The sequence below is a fragment of the Phragmites australis genome, chromosome 9, assembly GCF_958298935.1.
Source record: "Phragmites australis chromosome 9, lpPhrAust1.1, whole genome shotgun sequence".
Taxonomy (NCBI): domain Eukaryota; kingdom Viridiplantae; phylum Streptophyta; class Magnoliopsida; order Poales; family Poaceae; genus Phragmites; species Phragmites australis.
Genome location: NC_084929.1, coordinates 30080497 through 30099176, shown reverse-complemented (window position 1 = coordinate 30099176; position 18680 = coordinate 30080497). Strand labels below are relative to the sequence as shown.

Below are 18680 nucleotides of genomic sequence, written 5' to 3'. Positions count from 1 at the left end.
CCACACATATTCTATAAATAAAACATTCAATCATTCACATGCGAGAAAGAACCAACAAGACTAAATGTTTTATTAACTATAAAAAAAAAATTGTTTGCAGCTACACTTGCTCTTCTAAAGCTTTCATTTATTCATTCAATCCTTCTAAATTCAGCAACTAAATAAATAGCTAATTACTCTAATTCTAGATAGAGTCTATGAAATATCATGCCACTTCTTCTTCAATAGCTTCTTTTTCCGCTTCATTCTTTATGGCATCTTCAATGGCAGTAAAGGAGGGCAAAGTAGAGGCCTCTGCATACTTCATTGGGAGGTTTTTTACTGCTAGTGTGGGAGCATCATCAGCTTCTATGTGAGATGCTACCCTTTTAATTGTGGCTACTTTGTCCACCTCCACCCCCACTGCAATGGTGAGGTGTGCTTCTGCCTGCTTTTTCTTCTTCTTGTTGTATGCTTCCACATCATGCTTTAGTGTTTTACAGATTCTAGTTTTGCTCACCATATGGCTTGATTTCTTTCATTGTCTTGCCATTATCATAACTAGGCTTGACCCTATTTGCCACCACTTTCCTTCCTCCCTTTCCCCAATTCTAATTGCAGTTCCTACGTGCTTTGAAAGAGTTGTGATTGACTTCTAAACCACTATTTTTCCCTTGCGGCTGAGATAAGTTCTTGTTTATGACTTCGTCATGAACTTCATGAAGTTGCAACACGTCAATTGGTTCGAATACTTCTTGTATTTTGATTGACGGTGATTGTGTGCGGATTCTGTCGCATTCGGGTAGAAAGTGGAGAGAGTCTTCTCAATTTTCTCCTCTTTTGAGATCTCTTTCCCACAAAGACATAGAAGTGTGCAAATACGGTGGAGCGTTGAGTTGTACTCTTTGACATGCTTGTAATCATAAGCGGAGCTTAACCCATTCTTGCTCTGTAAAAGGCTTGATGTTGTACTTAAGGTTCTTAAAAATGCTCATGCAATATGTCCCATAAAGCCTTAGTGGTGGTCATTATCATGTACTCATCCTTCAATGTAGGGGAGAGATGGTGGCGAAAAAAATAAAGTGCCAGATCATTTTTATCCTCCGTGGGAACTATGTCACCCTTGTTCTTAGGCCCGCTTTTTCTCTCCTTGTACAATTCGGACATCCGACGCCCAAGTGAGGTAGTTGTAGCCATTTGCACTCAGCAGAACGAACTCCTTATTTGTGATGCCAGTCATCTACATATTTTGATGACGCAAGCATTACTGTTGGTAAGGTTGCATCGTGTTGCTAGATAGGATTACTGCAAATTTTTCGATATTTTCTATGATTATACGAATATTACTGAATTAAATACATAACAGGCAATTTAAATAGTAACAATAACATAGAAATAAATACTAAATAATAGCTAAAATAGATGCAAAATTCAAATTCTAAAGATACTTTTATGCAAAAAAAAAGAGGCTCTAGATAATTTTCAAAACAATCAAGGGCCTACATGCAAAAATACAGGGATTGCGCTCAATTAACAAAAAACTCGGGGGGCTAAAAGTAAAATTTCAGACTTTTTCTTTACGTTCACCAGAATTTCCTTATTGGGCCGGCCTGCTAACATATAGGCCAGCCCAGCCCATCCACCCCACGTGCGCCTTCTATACAATGGGGCGGCTAGGATTTCCAAACCCTAGCCATCATTAGGCCCTTTCCTTAGTCGTCATTAGGCCAGTGGCGCCCGTGCAGGAGTGACACGCTGCACGGTCGGCAAGGCGGCGGCGGGCGATGACTTCGAGCAACGGCGAGGCGGCGTGCTGGCCGGGGCGGAGGCGTGCAGCAGACACGCGGCGGCGCGCGACGGTGACCGAAATAGGCGCGGTCACGTGGTGCAGCGGGTGAGGCGACGCCACTTTGGGCTGCTTTGTCGATGCAGGGCGACGCTGACGGTGCCGCTTCGGGCTGCACTGAGGTACGATCAGGTGCACATCGGGTGGTGGCCCGGCGGCTCCACTTCGGGTTGTGGAGCAGTCTAACAGGGGCTGCAGCAGTGTGGTGACCCAAGATCTATTTTGACGCAAAAACAGTAGTAACAAGAATACATATCGAATCGGTCGTACCTTTCAATCCTTGTGAAACGAGACGATCCGATTCTCTAGCTTGATCTCTGGTAGAGCTTCATACTAATAACGTGTTGGAAAACCTCTGCTACTAGGTATAGTCCAGATATCCCTCAAGAAAATAATTACATAAAAGAGATATAATGTAGAGAAAAAACTTTCTCTTTTTTATTTATCTATATTTATAATGAGGAGTTTTGTTCTATATATAGTGTCAAAAATCTCTAAAAATATAATCAAAATTTTCAAAGATCAAGATAAATCCATGTTCGATTGTAAAACTCTAGATTTCTTAACAGTTATCTCCGTGCCAATTATGTACGGAGGTAGGCAATCCGTAGCTGGGGAACCTAGGGTTAATAAGTTGATCTGTGCATCACGCTGTGTCTAGATGGTGGTAACTGCGAGAGTGATATCCTAGATGTGTAAGACTGGATTTTTTAAATAATATTATTTTATTAAAAATTATAAAAATATTATTTAAAATAGAAAATTTGTAGAAATATGTGTCAGTCGGTACTCTAATTGCTGACTACATCTATCGGCAATGGAGTGCCGGCATCCCATTTGACACATCCCGATATGTCTCGTAGACGATATTCAAAGAGAAATTCATAATTTTTTCATATAATCTTATATAAAGATTATCTTTATATAAAAATTGTACATATCGACAGTATCTATAATTTTATAGTCGAATATTTTTCCATTTAATCCATTTAAATGCTTAAAAATGGCTATAAATTCCACGATCTGGAGTTAAGAAATATGCAGGTCCTGGTTTATCCATCTGCACTACAATGTAGGATTCGACAAGCAATTTTATTTCGACCGGTTTGCATATTTGCTATTTGGGCTTTGTGAATAAATTGGTTGAAGGGTTTCCATCTCAGGGAATTACATACGTTTCCAGATGAATATTAACTGGGACACTGTCAGATAGTACTAGATTGATCACGGATGGCATCGATTGACGCCGTACGGCACGGCCGTCCGAAAAGAGGGTCCCCCAACATTGCAATTGTCTCTCCCATCAGTGACAGCAAAGTATGAATGTATGATTGTTTCTCGACCTACCGTGTCATCTCGTGCGCCATGAAATGTTTCACGAGCTCAAACAAATCACGGACCCGGTTACTCGGATTTCCAAGAGATTCGTGGTACCTGCAATGCAAGATGTTACCAAATCCACTTTCTCAGCTCTCCCCTGCGAGCTCTCGTGACCGCGACGTGTCTCGTACGCCCTTGTCCTACGCTTCCCACATCCCACAGCCAACAGCCCTACTGTGTGTGCGTGCTTGCATGGTAATTACACCGATCTAATCTAATCCAAAGTAGCACTCCTCGATGGGCCCAGGTGCCCTGGAAAAGGCGATGGTCCCACCTGACAGTCAGGCAGCAGCACATGAGAGGTCCAAGGCCGGTTCTTGTCTTCTTAGACCATCTCCAACGGTTTCCCTTCAGGGGCCAAAATCCTTTCACAACGGAATTTTCGTTTCCTTCAGCGCTCCAACGGTTTCCCTTCACGGTTCCCGTCACGATGGGATTCCCAGGGTCATTCCCTTCAGAACGGGAATCTCTCTCCATTCCCTTCGCGATTCCCCTCAAGGGGAAGCTGTTGGAGATGAGAGGAAATAAAGGGAATGAGAACGGGGAAGGGAATCGGGAAGGGAACGAAATGAAGGGAATATGGTTGGAGATGGTCTTAGAATCTAGTGTCGTGCATCATGCATGCATGTCGGTGGCTGGATACCTTCAAGGAGTCGGCATAGTTACCCCTGTGATTCCTGAATCGTCGTGCTACGAAATAACAATTAGGTCACTCTCGATGTATTCTTTCATAGGTGATGTTTAATAGAAGATAGATTAATAAATTATTGTTAAGAAATAAACTACCAATGCATATATGTGCTGCTAATTTTTTCAGGTCTTTCAAGATTATTAATTATCTCACAGCTATTTAGAATTGCTAAAAAGCTAAGTTTCTTCTATAAGATACAAGATACTTCTCGCTACTCTTTAAATTGCTTGCCATATTAGATTTTTACCTAATTGGACACCTAATTAATGTGTAAGGTAGTTTCTTAAATATTAATTAAATATCTACGTAGTATCAAAGATAATGTGGTATAGTATTTAAGGAAGGGAGAGAATGAGCTAGTGTCTCTAGAAAGAAATAAGGTAGGCTCAATAACCAAAAGAATAGAAACTAACAAATATGCATTGTGGAAAGTTAGTGTTCTCAAAGTTTGTTCTCTTATTTAACTATTGGCTATAAGAAGTCATATAGATATTGCACATAGACACTATTTATTTGAGTGTTTATTTCTATATAGCAATTTAATGATCTCTTTCACCTCTAAGAAATAAGCATAGACACTATACATTAGAAGTGTTGCATTTAGTATTGAGGGCCTGTTTGTTTCCAGCTGCTTCTGGCTTCTGTTTCTGTTAGAAGCCCAGAAGCCAGAAGCCAGAACAAACGGGTTTGCTGAGAAGTGGTTTCTGGAGAAGCCAGAAGCTGCTTCTGAGGAAAATGAACTAAAAGCTGAGAAGCTCGTTGAGAGTAGCTTTTCTGAGAAGTTATGTGCTGAGAAATCAAAAAATTATTGTAGAAGCCAACAGTCTATTTACAAAAGCAACTTTTCAAAAAAACTAAAAACACAGCTTTTCAGAGAAATCAAAAGTAGAAGCTCAAACAAACAGACCTGAGTATCTTGTCAGTTTGTTGATCACAGAAGGGTATAACCCGTCTTTATTTGTCTTGGATTCTGCGTAGAAATATAGAAATATGCTGTGTATTACATAGTCATGCCTGGTATCATGCATGGCAATGCAAAAGGCAGATCTACGTGCTGCTCGGTGCACGGACGGGCAATAAATACTGGTAGAACAGTACACTCGGGCCATGGACAACGCAGTGAGGTGGCATGCGCTTGTAGGCGGTTTCCCACAATTTTTTTCCACCGTGGAACTTAGTGCACGACGTCAGGAAGGAATCACCGGGATAACAATGCGCACAGTTTACCCACGTGTCTAAGGAAAAAACTCTAATGTACTTGGGTTGAGATGTATTCTTTGTCTACAGGTCTGGATGTGGGTTTTATGTTAAATCCAATGGACAGAGACAGGTACATGAAAGAGTCTTATTTATGCCTGTTTCGCTCGAGTACTCATTCCAAACATATGACATGCGAGTCCAAATCATTTGATAGTATATAAACTAGCAGCTCTTAGAATTTCTCTCATCTCATTCCAACCCACACCTGCACCCAGCCACCAGCCGTCAGCCGCCACACACACCTCTCCATTTCCCCTCTCCACTGAGCTCTTCGCTAGCCGCCAGCTCCCTCCCTCTCCATTTCTCCTCTCCATCGAGCTCTCCGTAACATGGCGACGTCAAGTCTAGAGCACTGCTGACCGGATCCGTTGCGTCGCTGCCTAGCTTCGCCGTGCTCGAGCCCAGATCCGCACAGCCCAAGCTGTGGGACGTCATGAGGGAGGTCACGTGATGCATTGCCGACCGAATCGACGCTCACGCCGCCTTCTTCACAACGTTAGCGAGCTTCTCCGCCACCCTACCGTCGAGTTGCAACCTCTCTAGCTCCTTCTTCCGGTCCAAACCTTGTTGAGCATCTCCTCACCTTTCTTCTAGTCCAAACCTTGGTGAGCATCTCCTCACCTTGGGCATACTTGCTCTCACGCGTCATTTCTACCTTGGCCCGCCTTCACACGAGCTAAGCGCCGCCACGCCATGGCGCTCGTCGTCGGCCGTACTCCGATCGAGCCCGCCGACCGAGATATGTGATATGCTCGTTCATTATCTTAGTTGAGAACTAGAGGGTATACGGGCATGCTCGTGGATATGTGATACCCGTGGGAGACGGACGCGGGTGGCATTTCTTACCCACGACGGATAATGGGTTTGGGCGAGAATTTGAAAATTAGCTCATGGGCATAAATTTGTATAGCTTCTGCCCGCATATATTGTGCTTAACATCCCCGATCGCCCCTCCGCCAGGCGGTCGACGCCTAGGCAAGCCAGTCGCGCTGAAGGCGAAGTGGGCGCTCTTGGCTGGTGGGTTCAATCGTGATTAGCACTAGAAATTAGCGTTTCATCCGTGATTAGTGTTGAGTTTTACGGGTGCTTAAACTGGCTCTTAATATCAGTCAATTAACTAAGCATCCATAAGATTGTCTTTTCCATTGTACGTTTGACATTCTTGTGAAGGTGTTTCGGTATTTTCTCTCTATAAGCATTCATCTAAGCATATATTGCATGGTACATGTCTTCATGCTGCTCCTCTCCGGAACAGTGCACTCCTGCTGCTCTGTTCTTCTTCTTCTCTCTCTCTCTTTTTTTCTTTTGGTCATGATGTTCTGCTGATGAACTAATTGCCTTCCTGTAATTCTGTCACGAGGATGGCAGTAACGGCTCACGCGCGGTCACGCCGTGTGGGTCTGTTTCGCAACATGAATGAGCCTCATGGCATTATGGCATCGAACGGATTAATGGAGGAAGTGTGGATGGGACCTGCCGACTGCTTCGAATGGGTTGTGCCTAAACTGTGTAGCTCGAGCCGAACTATTGGACACTTGACTTAGAAATGGTGCCTGAAAGTGTAGCATCAAATGCATAATATAGGAGGACACGGACGACTACGAATGTTTCAATCAAAATGACAGAGGAATTGGCAATGGATGATCTTGTTTGATGTTGTACGGGAGAAGGAGGGTGGATCCACAGACCACAGCCGTCCAAAAGCTCAAAAGTTGTCATAATCTTGTTATCCGAATGACAACCAGTCAGATGAAGTTCAAAAGTTTTAGAAATATTCCTAAAAATATTAGAGATTGCCAGAAACTTGTGTTCTAAAATTTCACGAAACTTTACATGAGCTGCGTAGGAATAAATCCACTAGTGTCATGTTTGAAGTTGATTTTGAAACAAAAAATATTATGAAAAAACAATTGGTCCTTTTTTTCAACCAAGTCTTTGATCAAAAAGCTTTGGTTTCGGCCGGGATGACTGAGGGAGTGCTGCTAGCTCCAGCAGATCTTGTGTGCTTGCAGGTGACACCCTGCTAGATAATCCAATGTCTTTGGAGGCATCCATTGCGGATGGCGCAATGGCGCACAAAGCTTCGCTTTTGCTTGCTGCAATGGCAGAGATGGCTGCACAAGGTTGTTTGGTTTACACTATAACGCCGATAGCTTCTCCGGTATGTTTCATTGAGCGCTTCATTGCGGATATTGCAATGAAAACTGACGGGGGGCTCCTCACCACCCTTGAGAAGACCACAAGCCAAGATTTGAAGCTTGCCAAGGTGGATGTTGTGCGCCGCAGTGGCAGACTCGCAAATAAGAAAAGGGCTGATGGGATCAGGTCCTCTGAGGAGATGGCAATTGAAGTACTTGCAAAGAAGCACGGTGCTCTATCACTGACAAAAGGCAACAACAACATGCAATCAAGAGAAAGGTTGATCAAGATGTTCGAGGGCACATTACCAGCGGCGGCTATGGAGGCGATTGAGAGCCTGATCAAGGCGATGGATATTGACATGGTCAAACTGCTGAAGGGGGGCCGCAAGAAGAAGACTGGGATGCGGGAGTGATGCTTTCACAACAGTCAATTAACATGTTTCATCGAAGTTTGAAGGCTGTCATGTGTAGATCTGTTATGTATTGCCTTACGTCTTGTGTATCTTTGTTAGGGGCTTCGTCTTTAGGCCAATAAATGTTGCTAGGCTAGGCGTGGATCAGCTGCTCCTACGATGGGAGAGGTCGACAGGTATGTTGTTCCTTGAGTCTGGCTCGAGCCGCCATGTTGGGTATACTACAACAACAACACCTTCGCAGTGTGGTCCGCGGCAGTTGGTGTGCTCGCCGATGTTGTGCCTGGCATGCCCACCCCCTCGTCCTGTTTGTTTGTTCAAATGTGTGATTGTTCGGTCCATACCTACATGTTGCTTGCTCTGTGGCAAGCATGGTGTCTTGTGTTTTGTGAAGCCCAACCCTGCTCATGATAGCCTTTGATATTGAAGTTCTGTATTGGAATGTACGGGGATTGAACGCAGGCATAAGAAGGGATGCTGTCCATGAAATGGTCAGTGCAATTTGGGTTTCAATTGTGTCCTTGCAGGAGACAAAGCTGGAACAAATTGAGGAGGATATTGTGGTACAAACCTTGGGAAGGAGATTCACTATGAACTACTCTTACACTCCAGTGGAGGAGACTAGAGGAGGGGTGCTAATTGCGGTGGATGAGGCAAGTCTATAGCTAATATCATCATCCATCAGGTCAAACAACACGTTGACTATGATGGTAAGATATTTGGATGATGGCACTGAGTGGAGGCTAACAACCGCGTACGGTCCGCAAGGAGTTGCAGATAAGGTAAGGTTTATGGAAGAGCTCAAGGTGATTAGCAAGACAGCAGGCACAGGGTGGCTTGTTGCGAGAGATTTCAATATAATCTACAAGGCAACAGATAAGAATGATTCTAGGCTAAACAGAGGGCTCACGAACATGTTTAGAACCACCATAGATGAGCTTGGCTGGAAAGAACTAGAGCTGCTTGGGCGCAAATATACTTGGACAAAAGAGCAAGCTAACCCTACAATGACTCGAATTGATAGAATGTTTTGCTCTACTGATTAGGATCTGCTCTTCCCCACGGCCACTCTAACTGATGTTGCCTCCACCTTATTGGATCACTACCCGCTTGTTCTGCATTGTAACCCGGGGTACAGGAAGCACCGTGGTTTTAGATTTGAGTCTTTCTGGCTTGCCATGCCAGGCTTCCATGAGGCTGTGCATGACGCTTGGAGCAATCCGGTTTTGTCTGCAGATGCCATGAGAGCCTTCCACATCAAACTATTGCATACAACAAAGACATTACAGAAATGGAACATGACCAGCATCAGCAATATTAAGCTGTAGATGGAGATCACTAAGTGTGTGTTGAATTTCATGGATGCTGCACATGAAACCAGAGGCCTTACATCCATGGAGACAGAGTTCAGAACAAGGATCAAAAACAAGTTCTTGGGGTTGGTTGCCATCCAGAGGATCAAGGCGAGGCAACATGCAAGAGTGACATGTATTAAAACTATGGACACAAGTACCAAGCTTTTCTACCTTTATGCTAATGGAAGGAATAGGAAAAATCACATTCATCTTTTGCAAACAAGCCAAGGGGTTGCTGTCACGCATGAAGAAAAGGAGGAGGAAATCCGTACTCATTTCAGCGCCATCCTGGGCTCCTCTACAAGGCGTGGCCAGACTATCTTTTGGAGTAACATTGGTTTGCAGCCCACAACCTTTCTGACTTAGAAAGTGACATTGGCAAGGAGGAGATCAAGAACACGGTAATAGGCTTACCAAAGGAGAAAGCGCCGGAACCTGACGGCTTTATGTGATGCTTTTATGCTAGCTACTGGAATATCATCAACAGTGACCTGGTGAAGTCAATCAAGCAGCTAATAAACCTCAAAGGTAACCAAGTCGAAGATGATTCAAGCACATGTCTTAATTCACAAATGATATGTCTGGAGAATTGTCAAGAGGTATGTATAATGTTAGATGCCTAAAATTACAATATTTTGCATATGCAAATTTGTTGTTATTCAGGCAACAGCCACTCTCCTCCTGTATAAGTCTTCTTGACATCCGATTCCGAAGGCCCCCTTAGAGGCAACAGCCACTCTCTTCAAAGCAATATTTTGGCAATTTCGAACTGAAATTTATGAACTAAAAGCAGGATTTAAAGTTTCACAAGCATATAAGTCTTGGACCAACTGAAAATGATCCTATCAAGACTAACACTTCAGAAAATTGGAAATTGCATTAGATCTAAATAAAAATTGCAGTTAAAAAGTTACGCAATTGCTCCTATTAAGAAATGGCATGAACGCTACATGTGGAGAACAAAAGGATAATATTTATGAGTTTAATAAAGCATTACATCTTAGGTAGGTCAAACAAGGAATAAGGAAGCTGAAATTGACAATGATCAATGTTTTACTTCAAAAATCTGAGACTGAGTTATCATGCTGAGGTAATATTTGCATTGAATGCATAATTGCAGTGCTTGCAAATTGGAATTATATATATGCCCAATGCAATTAATATTAAATTACTTCTGCAATTTTGAAACAGGCATCGACAACAAGTACAAATAACTTCATTTATCAGGGAGATTATGAGCAATATGATGAGATGAATGTAAGACTAACAATTAGATTTAAAAAAACTACATATATGAGCATCTGTTAGGAAAGGCCACTGTTGAGTTGCATATGCACTAGCAGATTTCCAAGAGTCCCTGAAAGCCTTCTGGTATTCATCAAGTACCTTCGGAAAATGCATCATATCAACAACTGAATCTCATAAACGAACCATACAGCAGGGCAGCATTTTGATAATGGATACAGAGGGCTGCCATTAGTTTTCGACCAGTAACTAAATAAAGGGACTAGCAAGGAGTACAGGTTTTTGAAGTTGCCAATGAAACCTGCTGATAATTTGTAGCAGCGTTGAGAGTGACTATGGATCATGCTAGCAAGCACCAAGCTTATAGATTCATTCTTACAACTTATCATTATTGGACTAATAATTTTATGAGACTGAGTTTAGAATTGACAAACTTTTGACCTACTGAAAATGAAAATGAAAATGAAAAACTATACCTTATCATTGGCAAACTGATCCTAAGACAAATGCAAAGTTCATGAATCTCCAGAAAAATGGTTGGTACCTTATTCAGAACAGAAAATGCACTTCGTACAGGATAGTGATCAGCCATGAATGACACTGCACAAAGGCCATTTCTGTTGTACGAGTGGACCTTGTATTCTACAAAAACAGGGAAAACCTCAAATACATGAGGAAATGTACAAGAATATGTTCCAATTCTCTGAAACAAAGAGGGATGATCATAAACTGTGAAGTGCTCGCTTAGATAATATTAGGTGCAAGTGCCAACAAATTATAATAATCAGAATATGATAAAAAGATCCCCATTCTGAACACAGAGCCACAATCCAATAATTCCACCACTTGTCCTCTGTCCAGTCATCAAACTACTAGCCGATCCAAAGCAGAAGGCTGCCCCCGGCCAAATCCGTGTGAACCCCGGATTTCAACAAATTAGATGCGGAAATCAACAAATTATAGATAGATCCGGGATCAACAAATTATAGATAGAGAACGACAAATACAAAAATCTCTGCGAAAATGATAATCTCTAGACCAAATCGAGAGATCTGAGAGGAGGGGATCGCAACCAAAAATTAGGAGCCAATGTAACAGAACGAACGGGAGAGGAAGGAGGAAGAATGAAGGAAGGAGGGGAGGGAGGAGCACGCACCGGAGAGGAGAGCGACGACAGTTTCGCCACCGCTAAAAGCCCCCGCGCTAGCTCCGCCGACAAAATCCCCGGTCTGCTCAGGGAGCTTAACGAGAAGCGCGTTCAAAGGGGAATAATAGGCTTAACGGGTCTAAACCAAAAGCGGGGGAGAATCCAACAGATTAACGGGTCCCAAAAATGCGCGAATCTTATAACCAATAGAACAGTCACTGTGAAGCCTGAGAAGAAAAAAAAAATCAGCGACCTGAAATTTAGGAGGAAAAATATAAACAAGATGACTCATTAAAACACTACGCTGCCAGCATACCTAGCTCTGGGATGAAAACGGTTTGAATAGTTTCTGATCAATCTGAGTTGAAATTGGAAAGAATAGATCTTTCAGAAACGGTATCAGATATTTTCGGCTCGGAATCGGCGCCAAATATTTTTTATCGGAGTAACAGTTTTCAATGGAATCGACATCAGCATCGGATATCCGAAATACATGAGTTCGAATATTATCCGAAGCCTAGTTCTAATACTCTCATAATTTTTTTTAAATAATCGTAAAAAATTCTAAAATATATATATAGTGTGGAGTATCCTACAGTATAGTCTAAAAAGATTGTAGTTTCAAATATGATCTGTACAATAAAAAAAAGACAAATTTCATTTTACGGAACATATTTTTGTTTTTTAAGCTAGATCATAGATGCCTGAAATGGGTTAGGCCTAAATTGTGTAGGCTATCGGCCCATCAGAAAACTATACTCTTCAGTCTGGGTTGGGCATAATTTGTGTAGCTCATAGGGCCATTAGACAACCAGATTCTTTCAGCCATCTGGCTGGCGATGGCGAGAATGCACCAAACGGACCGACAGCCCAACAGAGAAAGAACAAGCAGCCAGATTCTTTCTCGCCCATGTTTTCTGTCGAGTTCAGTTGTGAAATAACGGGGCCCATGTTTCCGCCCAAGTTCAGTTCCGCTATCATACATTCCTCTCGATTTTTTTATTTTTATATTTAGAAAATAAAAAAATTACAAACAACAGGCGATTTATCGCAGTTAATAAAATATCATCCTTCAAACAAGCGACAGGTTAAAAAATAAAAAAATATGTTCTATTACTTTTAAAATTTAAAACACTATTGAAATTGTCATGAAAAAATTAAAAAAAATATATGTTGTAGAGGATACTATGATCTAACTTTAAAAAAATCAAATAAAAATATGATTTTTACATTGAGAAACAAAAGAGATAAATTTCACTGTACACAGCCTGACAAAAATTTTCGATAGTGTTTTGAATTTTGAAAGTAATAAAAAGCGGTCTTTTTTTTTAACCTGTTGTCTATTAGAAGGACAACATCTTTATTTTTTTTAAGGTGTCACTTATTAGAAGGAGGACACCTTGTTGTCACCTGATATAGTCTATTTTTACAATTTTTTCAAATAAACATCTAGTTTTATAAAAAAAAAATTATTTTCAAAATATAAAAATAAAAAAGCTTCATTCCTCCCTAAAAAAAAAAGTTGTGCTATTATACATGCTTTTGTCAATGGGTCTATCTTTCTACGTGGCACTCTGCACATGAGAGATCTCAAATCTGTTCAACACTCAAAAAGACCGACACAAACCGTTTGAAGCTTAACACAGTGGCAGATCTAGAGTGAAAATCTATCTCTCTTGTTTTTCCTTCTACTTTTCTTTCTTTCCCATACCAAAACAATGAAGGGGGTTAGGGAGGCATGTGCGTCCGAGGCAGATTCGAAAATTCATCGAAAACTAGTCAATTTGGTCCGCATCGAATTCTAAATTCAACCGTTTTTCGATTTTGAATTAAAAAATTATAAAAAATACAAAAATACTAGAGACAATTCTAAGACTTTCTATGAAAAAAATTTAAAAATAATGTCATTTGCATCATATTTCAAAAGGAGGAAGTTAAAAAAAACAAAAAGCATGCTTTAAAAACCATGCGGCTCATTTAGTAGGGTTCACGTCAAAAAAATATTAACATGCAAACATATATTTTTTGTTTTAGATGTACTTAAGAGAATCTATAAAATTAGTTTCACTTCATTTAGAGTTTTATTAATTTCTCCATGATCTTTACAAAGTTAACAAGTATAAAGTGAATATATTAAGAAACAATACTGTAATTAAAATTTTCATGCCCACCATTATTTTTTCAACATAAAGCATAGTATAAGTAAACTAATAAAAGTGGTTTCACTAATTTTGGAAGTGTGATAGGTTAGTTATGAATTAATCTAGTTGCAACATATTTACACAATACTGCATGTTACAACAACTATTTTATGAGTTTATGTATTTTTAAAACACATAGTATCATGTAATAAGACTAACAAAATTGGTTTCATGATTTTTGGATTAATAACTAGCTTTAACAAATACATTTTCTCACATGAAATATTCAATATTTTTATGATTATAAATAATTTTATCATGTAGATAATGTTACAAGAAAACCAACAAAATTTGTTTCACTTGATTTGAAGCTCAGATGAATTAGTTATTGATTTTACAAGGTTGAGCTATTTTTTGGTTTTTTTTTTGTTGAACTTCACTTAAATTCGAGGAATGCGCTCAGTAAATCGAGAAATTTGGCCGGCTTTCGACTAAGTAATTCAAAATTTGTTCAATGCAGAAAATGTGATTGATAAATCGGAGAATTCGCTCGGTTTTCAGTGGAATTCGATTAGTTTTTGCTGACTTGATTTGGTCAATTTTTGTCTCTAATTTATAAAATTAATCAAGTGAATTTGTCCGAATTCTTATTGAATTTTGACCGAATTTTTCAGTTTTCATGAATTTTGAAAAATCGATGGATAGCGGCTTTCGTTGCACAAACGAATTTTCGAAACCTAGTCCAAGGTAGGGGCTTGAGCCCCCTCCGTGGATCCGTCCCTCACAGTAATGCCAACATTAATATCTTATCAAGAATTCTGAAGGAGCCTTGTTGAAAACGGAATAATAGCCAATCCCTTTGATTTTCAATTCAACAACATTCAAAGTTCAGTGTACGTCATTACTACAGAACTATTCATCATTGTTGGGTCTAAACCCCTCATCATTGCCAAATCCCAAGCCAACAATGTTGCCCCTTCAAAAAAAAAAAAAAAACCGAGCCGGCTTAGCTACAGCCACGCCACACACGGTCCATCGCCCCTCGGAGCTCCATGGCCAAGAAGATAGTTTAACTGCAAACTAATGACCATGAGATTGAACTCATGTATGCCATATTATTCATGTCCACAACAAATAAGCTAGGATGAACTAATCATCAGCATATCTAATGGAGTATATCGGGAACCCAAAGCCAAGCAATGGACTAATCATCATCTATGCCATATCCACTACAACTTGACACCACAGTGGAGCTCCTTGCTGTGGAGCTCCTCGCCATGGAGCTCATTGTTGTCGAAGCCACCTTGAGGACGAAGACCTCATTAGATCCGCTGTGGAGGTCCTTCACCATCTGTCGTGGGATCTGCAATGGAGCTCCTCCACAGATCCATTCGCCGCCGCCCTTCTCTCCATACTAGACGCAAGGAAGACGACGACATCCGCCCTTTCCTCCATGATGCTAGCCACGAGGAAGATGACGACATGCGGGAGAGGAGGAGGTCGGTGCCCTCGCTAGATCCGCCCACACCTCGCTAGATCTATCCATGTCCTCGCCGGATCTGAGTGCCTTAGGCTTGGAGGTTGTCAGTTTCACGCTGTCGTCACGACGGCTCACCGGATCCAAGCCGAGCGCCAGCAGCCCCACGATACCAACGAAGAGCCTGGTGTGGGAGGAGGAGGGGCAAAGTGTGGAGGCTGGTGGGGGAGGAGGAGGCCGGTGGGGGGGGGGGGGCGAGGTGAGGACCAGGAAGGGGCTCGCTCGGACTTAGAAAAATTAGACGGTCAGCGTGATGAAGAGATGATCAAGAGAGATAGAGCCGGATATAACAAGGGCAAGTTAAAACTGGAATACATTGAAAATTCAGATTCGGTTTAACCTTTACTGCCAGTTAGTATTATCAACCGGTAGTGATACTATCACTATTGATTTTTAATACGAGTCAACAATGATAATCCTTATCACTGCCGATCTGTTAAGATTCAGTAGTGATAGATCGATATATATATATATATATATATATATATATATATATATATATATATATATATATGATTATTTTTTAAGTAGTGCGGGAGTCCATAAATTTCGTTATCTGAATCGTGTCCTTTCCTTGATTTTTTTATTATTGCTCGTTTGAATTACGAAGGGCATGCGGGATGGGCGAGATGGTCAGCGTTGGTTTCAGCACGACGCTGTGCTACAGTGCTTTCGGAGGTGCGGGCCAGGACGAGACGGGGGACTGTTTGGTGATGTCGATGACTTCCCGTGCACATGTCACTAACCCTCACCCAAAGACGGTGCAGACAGCTGCACGGTGTCGATCGGTGGCGCTGGCCACGATTCACCTTCCGCTAGTTTCGCGTCCGCATCACGTGCCCGCAACACGTCTCACACCCCCTGCTGCTCGCTCGATCGCGCGCGCGCTACCCATGCATCGCATCTTGGTGAAGACCTGATCAGAAAGGTGCAGTACTGTATCTTAAGCCGCAAGCGACCACCGATCGAGCAGCAGGATCCAGCGCGCGTATAAAACCGCGCCATTGGATCGCTCGAGTTCTTGGATCGTGAGCTTGCGTCGCACACTGCGACGACCGACGCCAACCACGGCAGCACCACCACTTCCACTGACCGAACCGCTCGAGATCAAGATGCCTCCCGCTCCCAACGGCGGCGAGGCGGTGACGCCGCCCAGCAAGCCGCAGAGCCCGCTCCGCATCACGCACGACGGCGAGTTCTACGCGCGGCTGCTCACTAGGGAGAGCTCGCTCGGGATCCCGTCCTTCCGCTACTACGGCGCGGGATCCGGCGCCGTGCCATTCGTCTGGGAGTTGCAGCCAGGCACGCCCAAGGACGCCTACTCCTCCGGGATGCTGGCGACCGGCGCCGTCGCCCCGGTCATCACCCCGCCGCCCTCCTACCACCTACGCGGCGCGCCGCACGGCCACAGCGCCCGGCGCCACGGCAAGGCCGGTCGAAGCGGCGGCGGCGGCAGGAGCAAGTACTGCGGCTACAAGCTCAGCAAGTGGATCAAGATCGGCTTCATCGCCACCGTCTTCCGCCGCCTCGCCTTCGGCAAGTCCAGGTCTTTATCGTCGGCGGCGTCAGTGAAGTCCTCGTCATCCACCCGCTGGCTCTTCTCCGGCTCCAACGTGGCCGAAGCCCGCGACCAGGAGTACTGCTACGAGCCTGCGGCGCCGACGAAGGGAATGCTGTGCCTCGGCGTCAGGCCAAGCCCGTGGGTGCAGTTCTGGGGCGGCGGCCGGAGGGAGCCGGCCGGCTGGGTGCACGGCTAGCGCCCGTAGTCTGTCTGTCCGGCCGCCGGCCAGTCGCTGTCAAGCGTAGCACATGTGTGCACCGCCCGGTCCTTGTCCATGCATGCAGTTGTTGGTTGGGCCGCCCTACTTAAAGTGATCTATAGGATCTAATTGTTCGTGCATATGGATGTTCCTGTTCGATCCAGTGTCTGTTACTACTGTGTCCTGCGAACAAGATAAGCTGTTCTGTTCGTTTTGGTTGTGTTCAGCGGTGTCGTGTTGCCATGACCGGATATATGTACACACGCACCTTGGTGCCTGCTCTTATACATATATATATATATATATATATATATATCTGGAACTCTTCTTCTTGTCTACTAGTGGCGTATGAAGATGCAGTGCATGATGTCGTCGTCGATCACGATTGGAGCTGACAGTTCACGTGTCGCGAAACTCGCGGTGTCTCGAGTTGCTCTGCATGTCTCAGAGTGGCCGTTTAACAGTGGCTGCAGTGTTGGGATTGATCCGGCCGGACCTTCTTTGCTGGTACTGGTCTCTTCACGTACGATTGACCTTGTAGCTAGCGTAGTACACCGTGTGATTACGAGTTGCAGCCTACACGTAATTAAGTATCGTAAGTGTTCGCAGGTCCGGAGTCCTTGGTTTGTATGATCTCCATGTTATATTGAACTTCAATGCAAAGATGCGCAGTAGCATTTCAACGGTCCCCATTGGTCCGTATACATAGCATGATTTCTCAAGGGAACTGGAACATGGTAATGCCGCACCCTTCTCATTATTGTACCGCGTCACTAAGTACAGTAATAATTACACTAAAAGACCCTTATAGATGCGTTTTATTTACAGATAAATAAAGAGAATTTTGTCTCTAGGACATATAAAGCGTGGCTTGGTCCCACATTACACCGCACTTGTTATTTTTGTTCTAGCAGCATCGCGAAAACGTGCCTTGGTCCACAACACATCGCCTCGATTAAAATAAGCATTGTCAGCTGACAAGGTGAGAGAGTAGTCTCGAAATGACACAAATACCCTTGGTCCCACCTCTCAGCTTTGTCCCTTTTCTCTGTTTCTCTGTCCCCTCAGCCAGAGCAGTAGCGCAGCCAAGTCCAGTAAAGCGGAGGTAGATCCAGGCGCATGGAGCTCCACCATTTACCCGCGCCTCTCTGCCCCTTCTCACATTTGGATATCGTGAGCTCACCGTCAAGAACAGGGCCACCCTTATCCCCTCTTGGCCTCACTTTGCTCTGTCTCTCTCCCTCATTCTCCCTCTCGGCTCCATAGCAGCAGCAACTCCAAGCACCGCCACGGCTGCTCCCCTCCGTGCAACCGTCGACGAGCTGCTGCAGGAAGGTCACCCACGACCTCTAGCTTCCATTTCTATCGCCGGTTCATCGTCTCTTCGTCGCATTCCCGCGGGCGACGACCTTTTTCCTCAGTCCCGACCGCGAGACCACCTCCACTCCGACACCGAATCCATAGTGCCTGGTAAGCCATTGGCTGATTCTCCTCGTGAACACGTTCTACACTCCAATGCACACCTCCCTAACCCCCTTTCAACCTGGGTCTATAGCTTACCACATCGAACTTGAAGATCCCGCCGCCGCCGAGCTCTGCCGACCTCCGCCAAGGACCTCACTGTCGACACATTGCTCCAGCCCTTCTCCACAACGAGATCTACTTCGGTGAGCTTCTCCTCGGTGTGTAGATGCTAGTGCGCATGTGTGTTTGGCTCCGACCCATCGCCAGTGCGGGTTTCACCGCGAGGGCCGAGCGCCGCCATGCGGCCTCGCCGTCGCCGAC

At 43.7% G+C, this 18680-nt stretch overlaps 1 protein-coding gene and 1 long non-coding RNA gene across 2 annotated transcripts; one reads left to right on the top strand and one right to left on the bottom strand.

Annotated features, from left to right (window-relative positions):
* Nucleotides 1-10268: 10268 nt before the first annotated feature.
* On the bottom strand, nt 10269-11577 carry LOC133929077 (uncharacterized). Its single transcript, XR_009911557.1, has 3 exons — nt 11467-11577; nt 10855-10952; nt 10269-10451 (listed from the first exon to the last, which is right to left on the bottom strand). It is a non-coding gene; the product is annotated as an uncharacterized LOC133929077 (long non-coding RNA).
* Nucleotides 11578-15989: 4412 nt separating this feature from the next.
* On the top strand, nt 15990-17179 carry LOC133929837 (uncharacterized). Its single transcript, XM_062376596.1, has one exon. The coding sequence runs from the start codon at nt 16248-16250 to the stop codon at nt 16890-16892; it is 645 nt and encodes a 214-aa protein (XP_062232580.1). The 5' UTR covers nt 15990-16247; the 3' UTR covers nt 16893-17179.
* The last annotated feature ends 1501 nt before the right edge of the window (nt 17180-18680 follow it).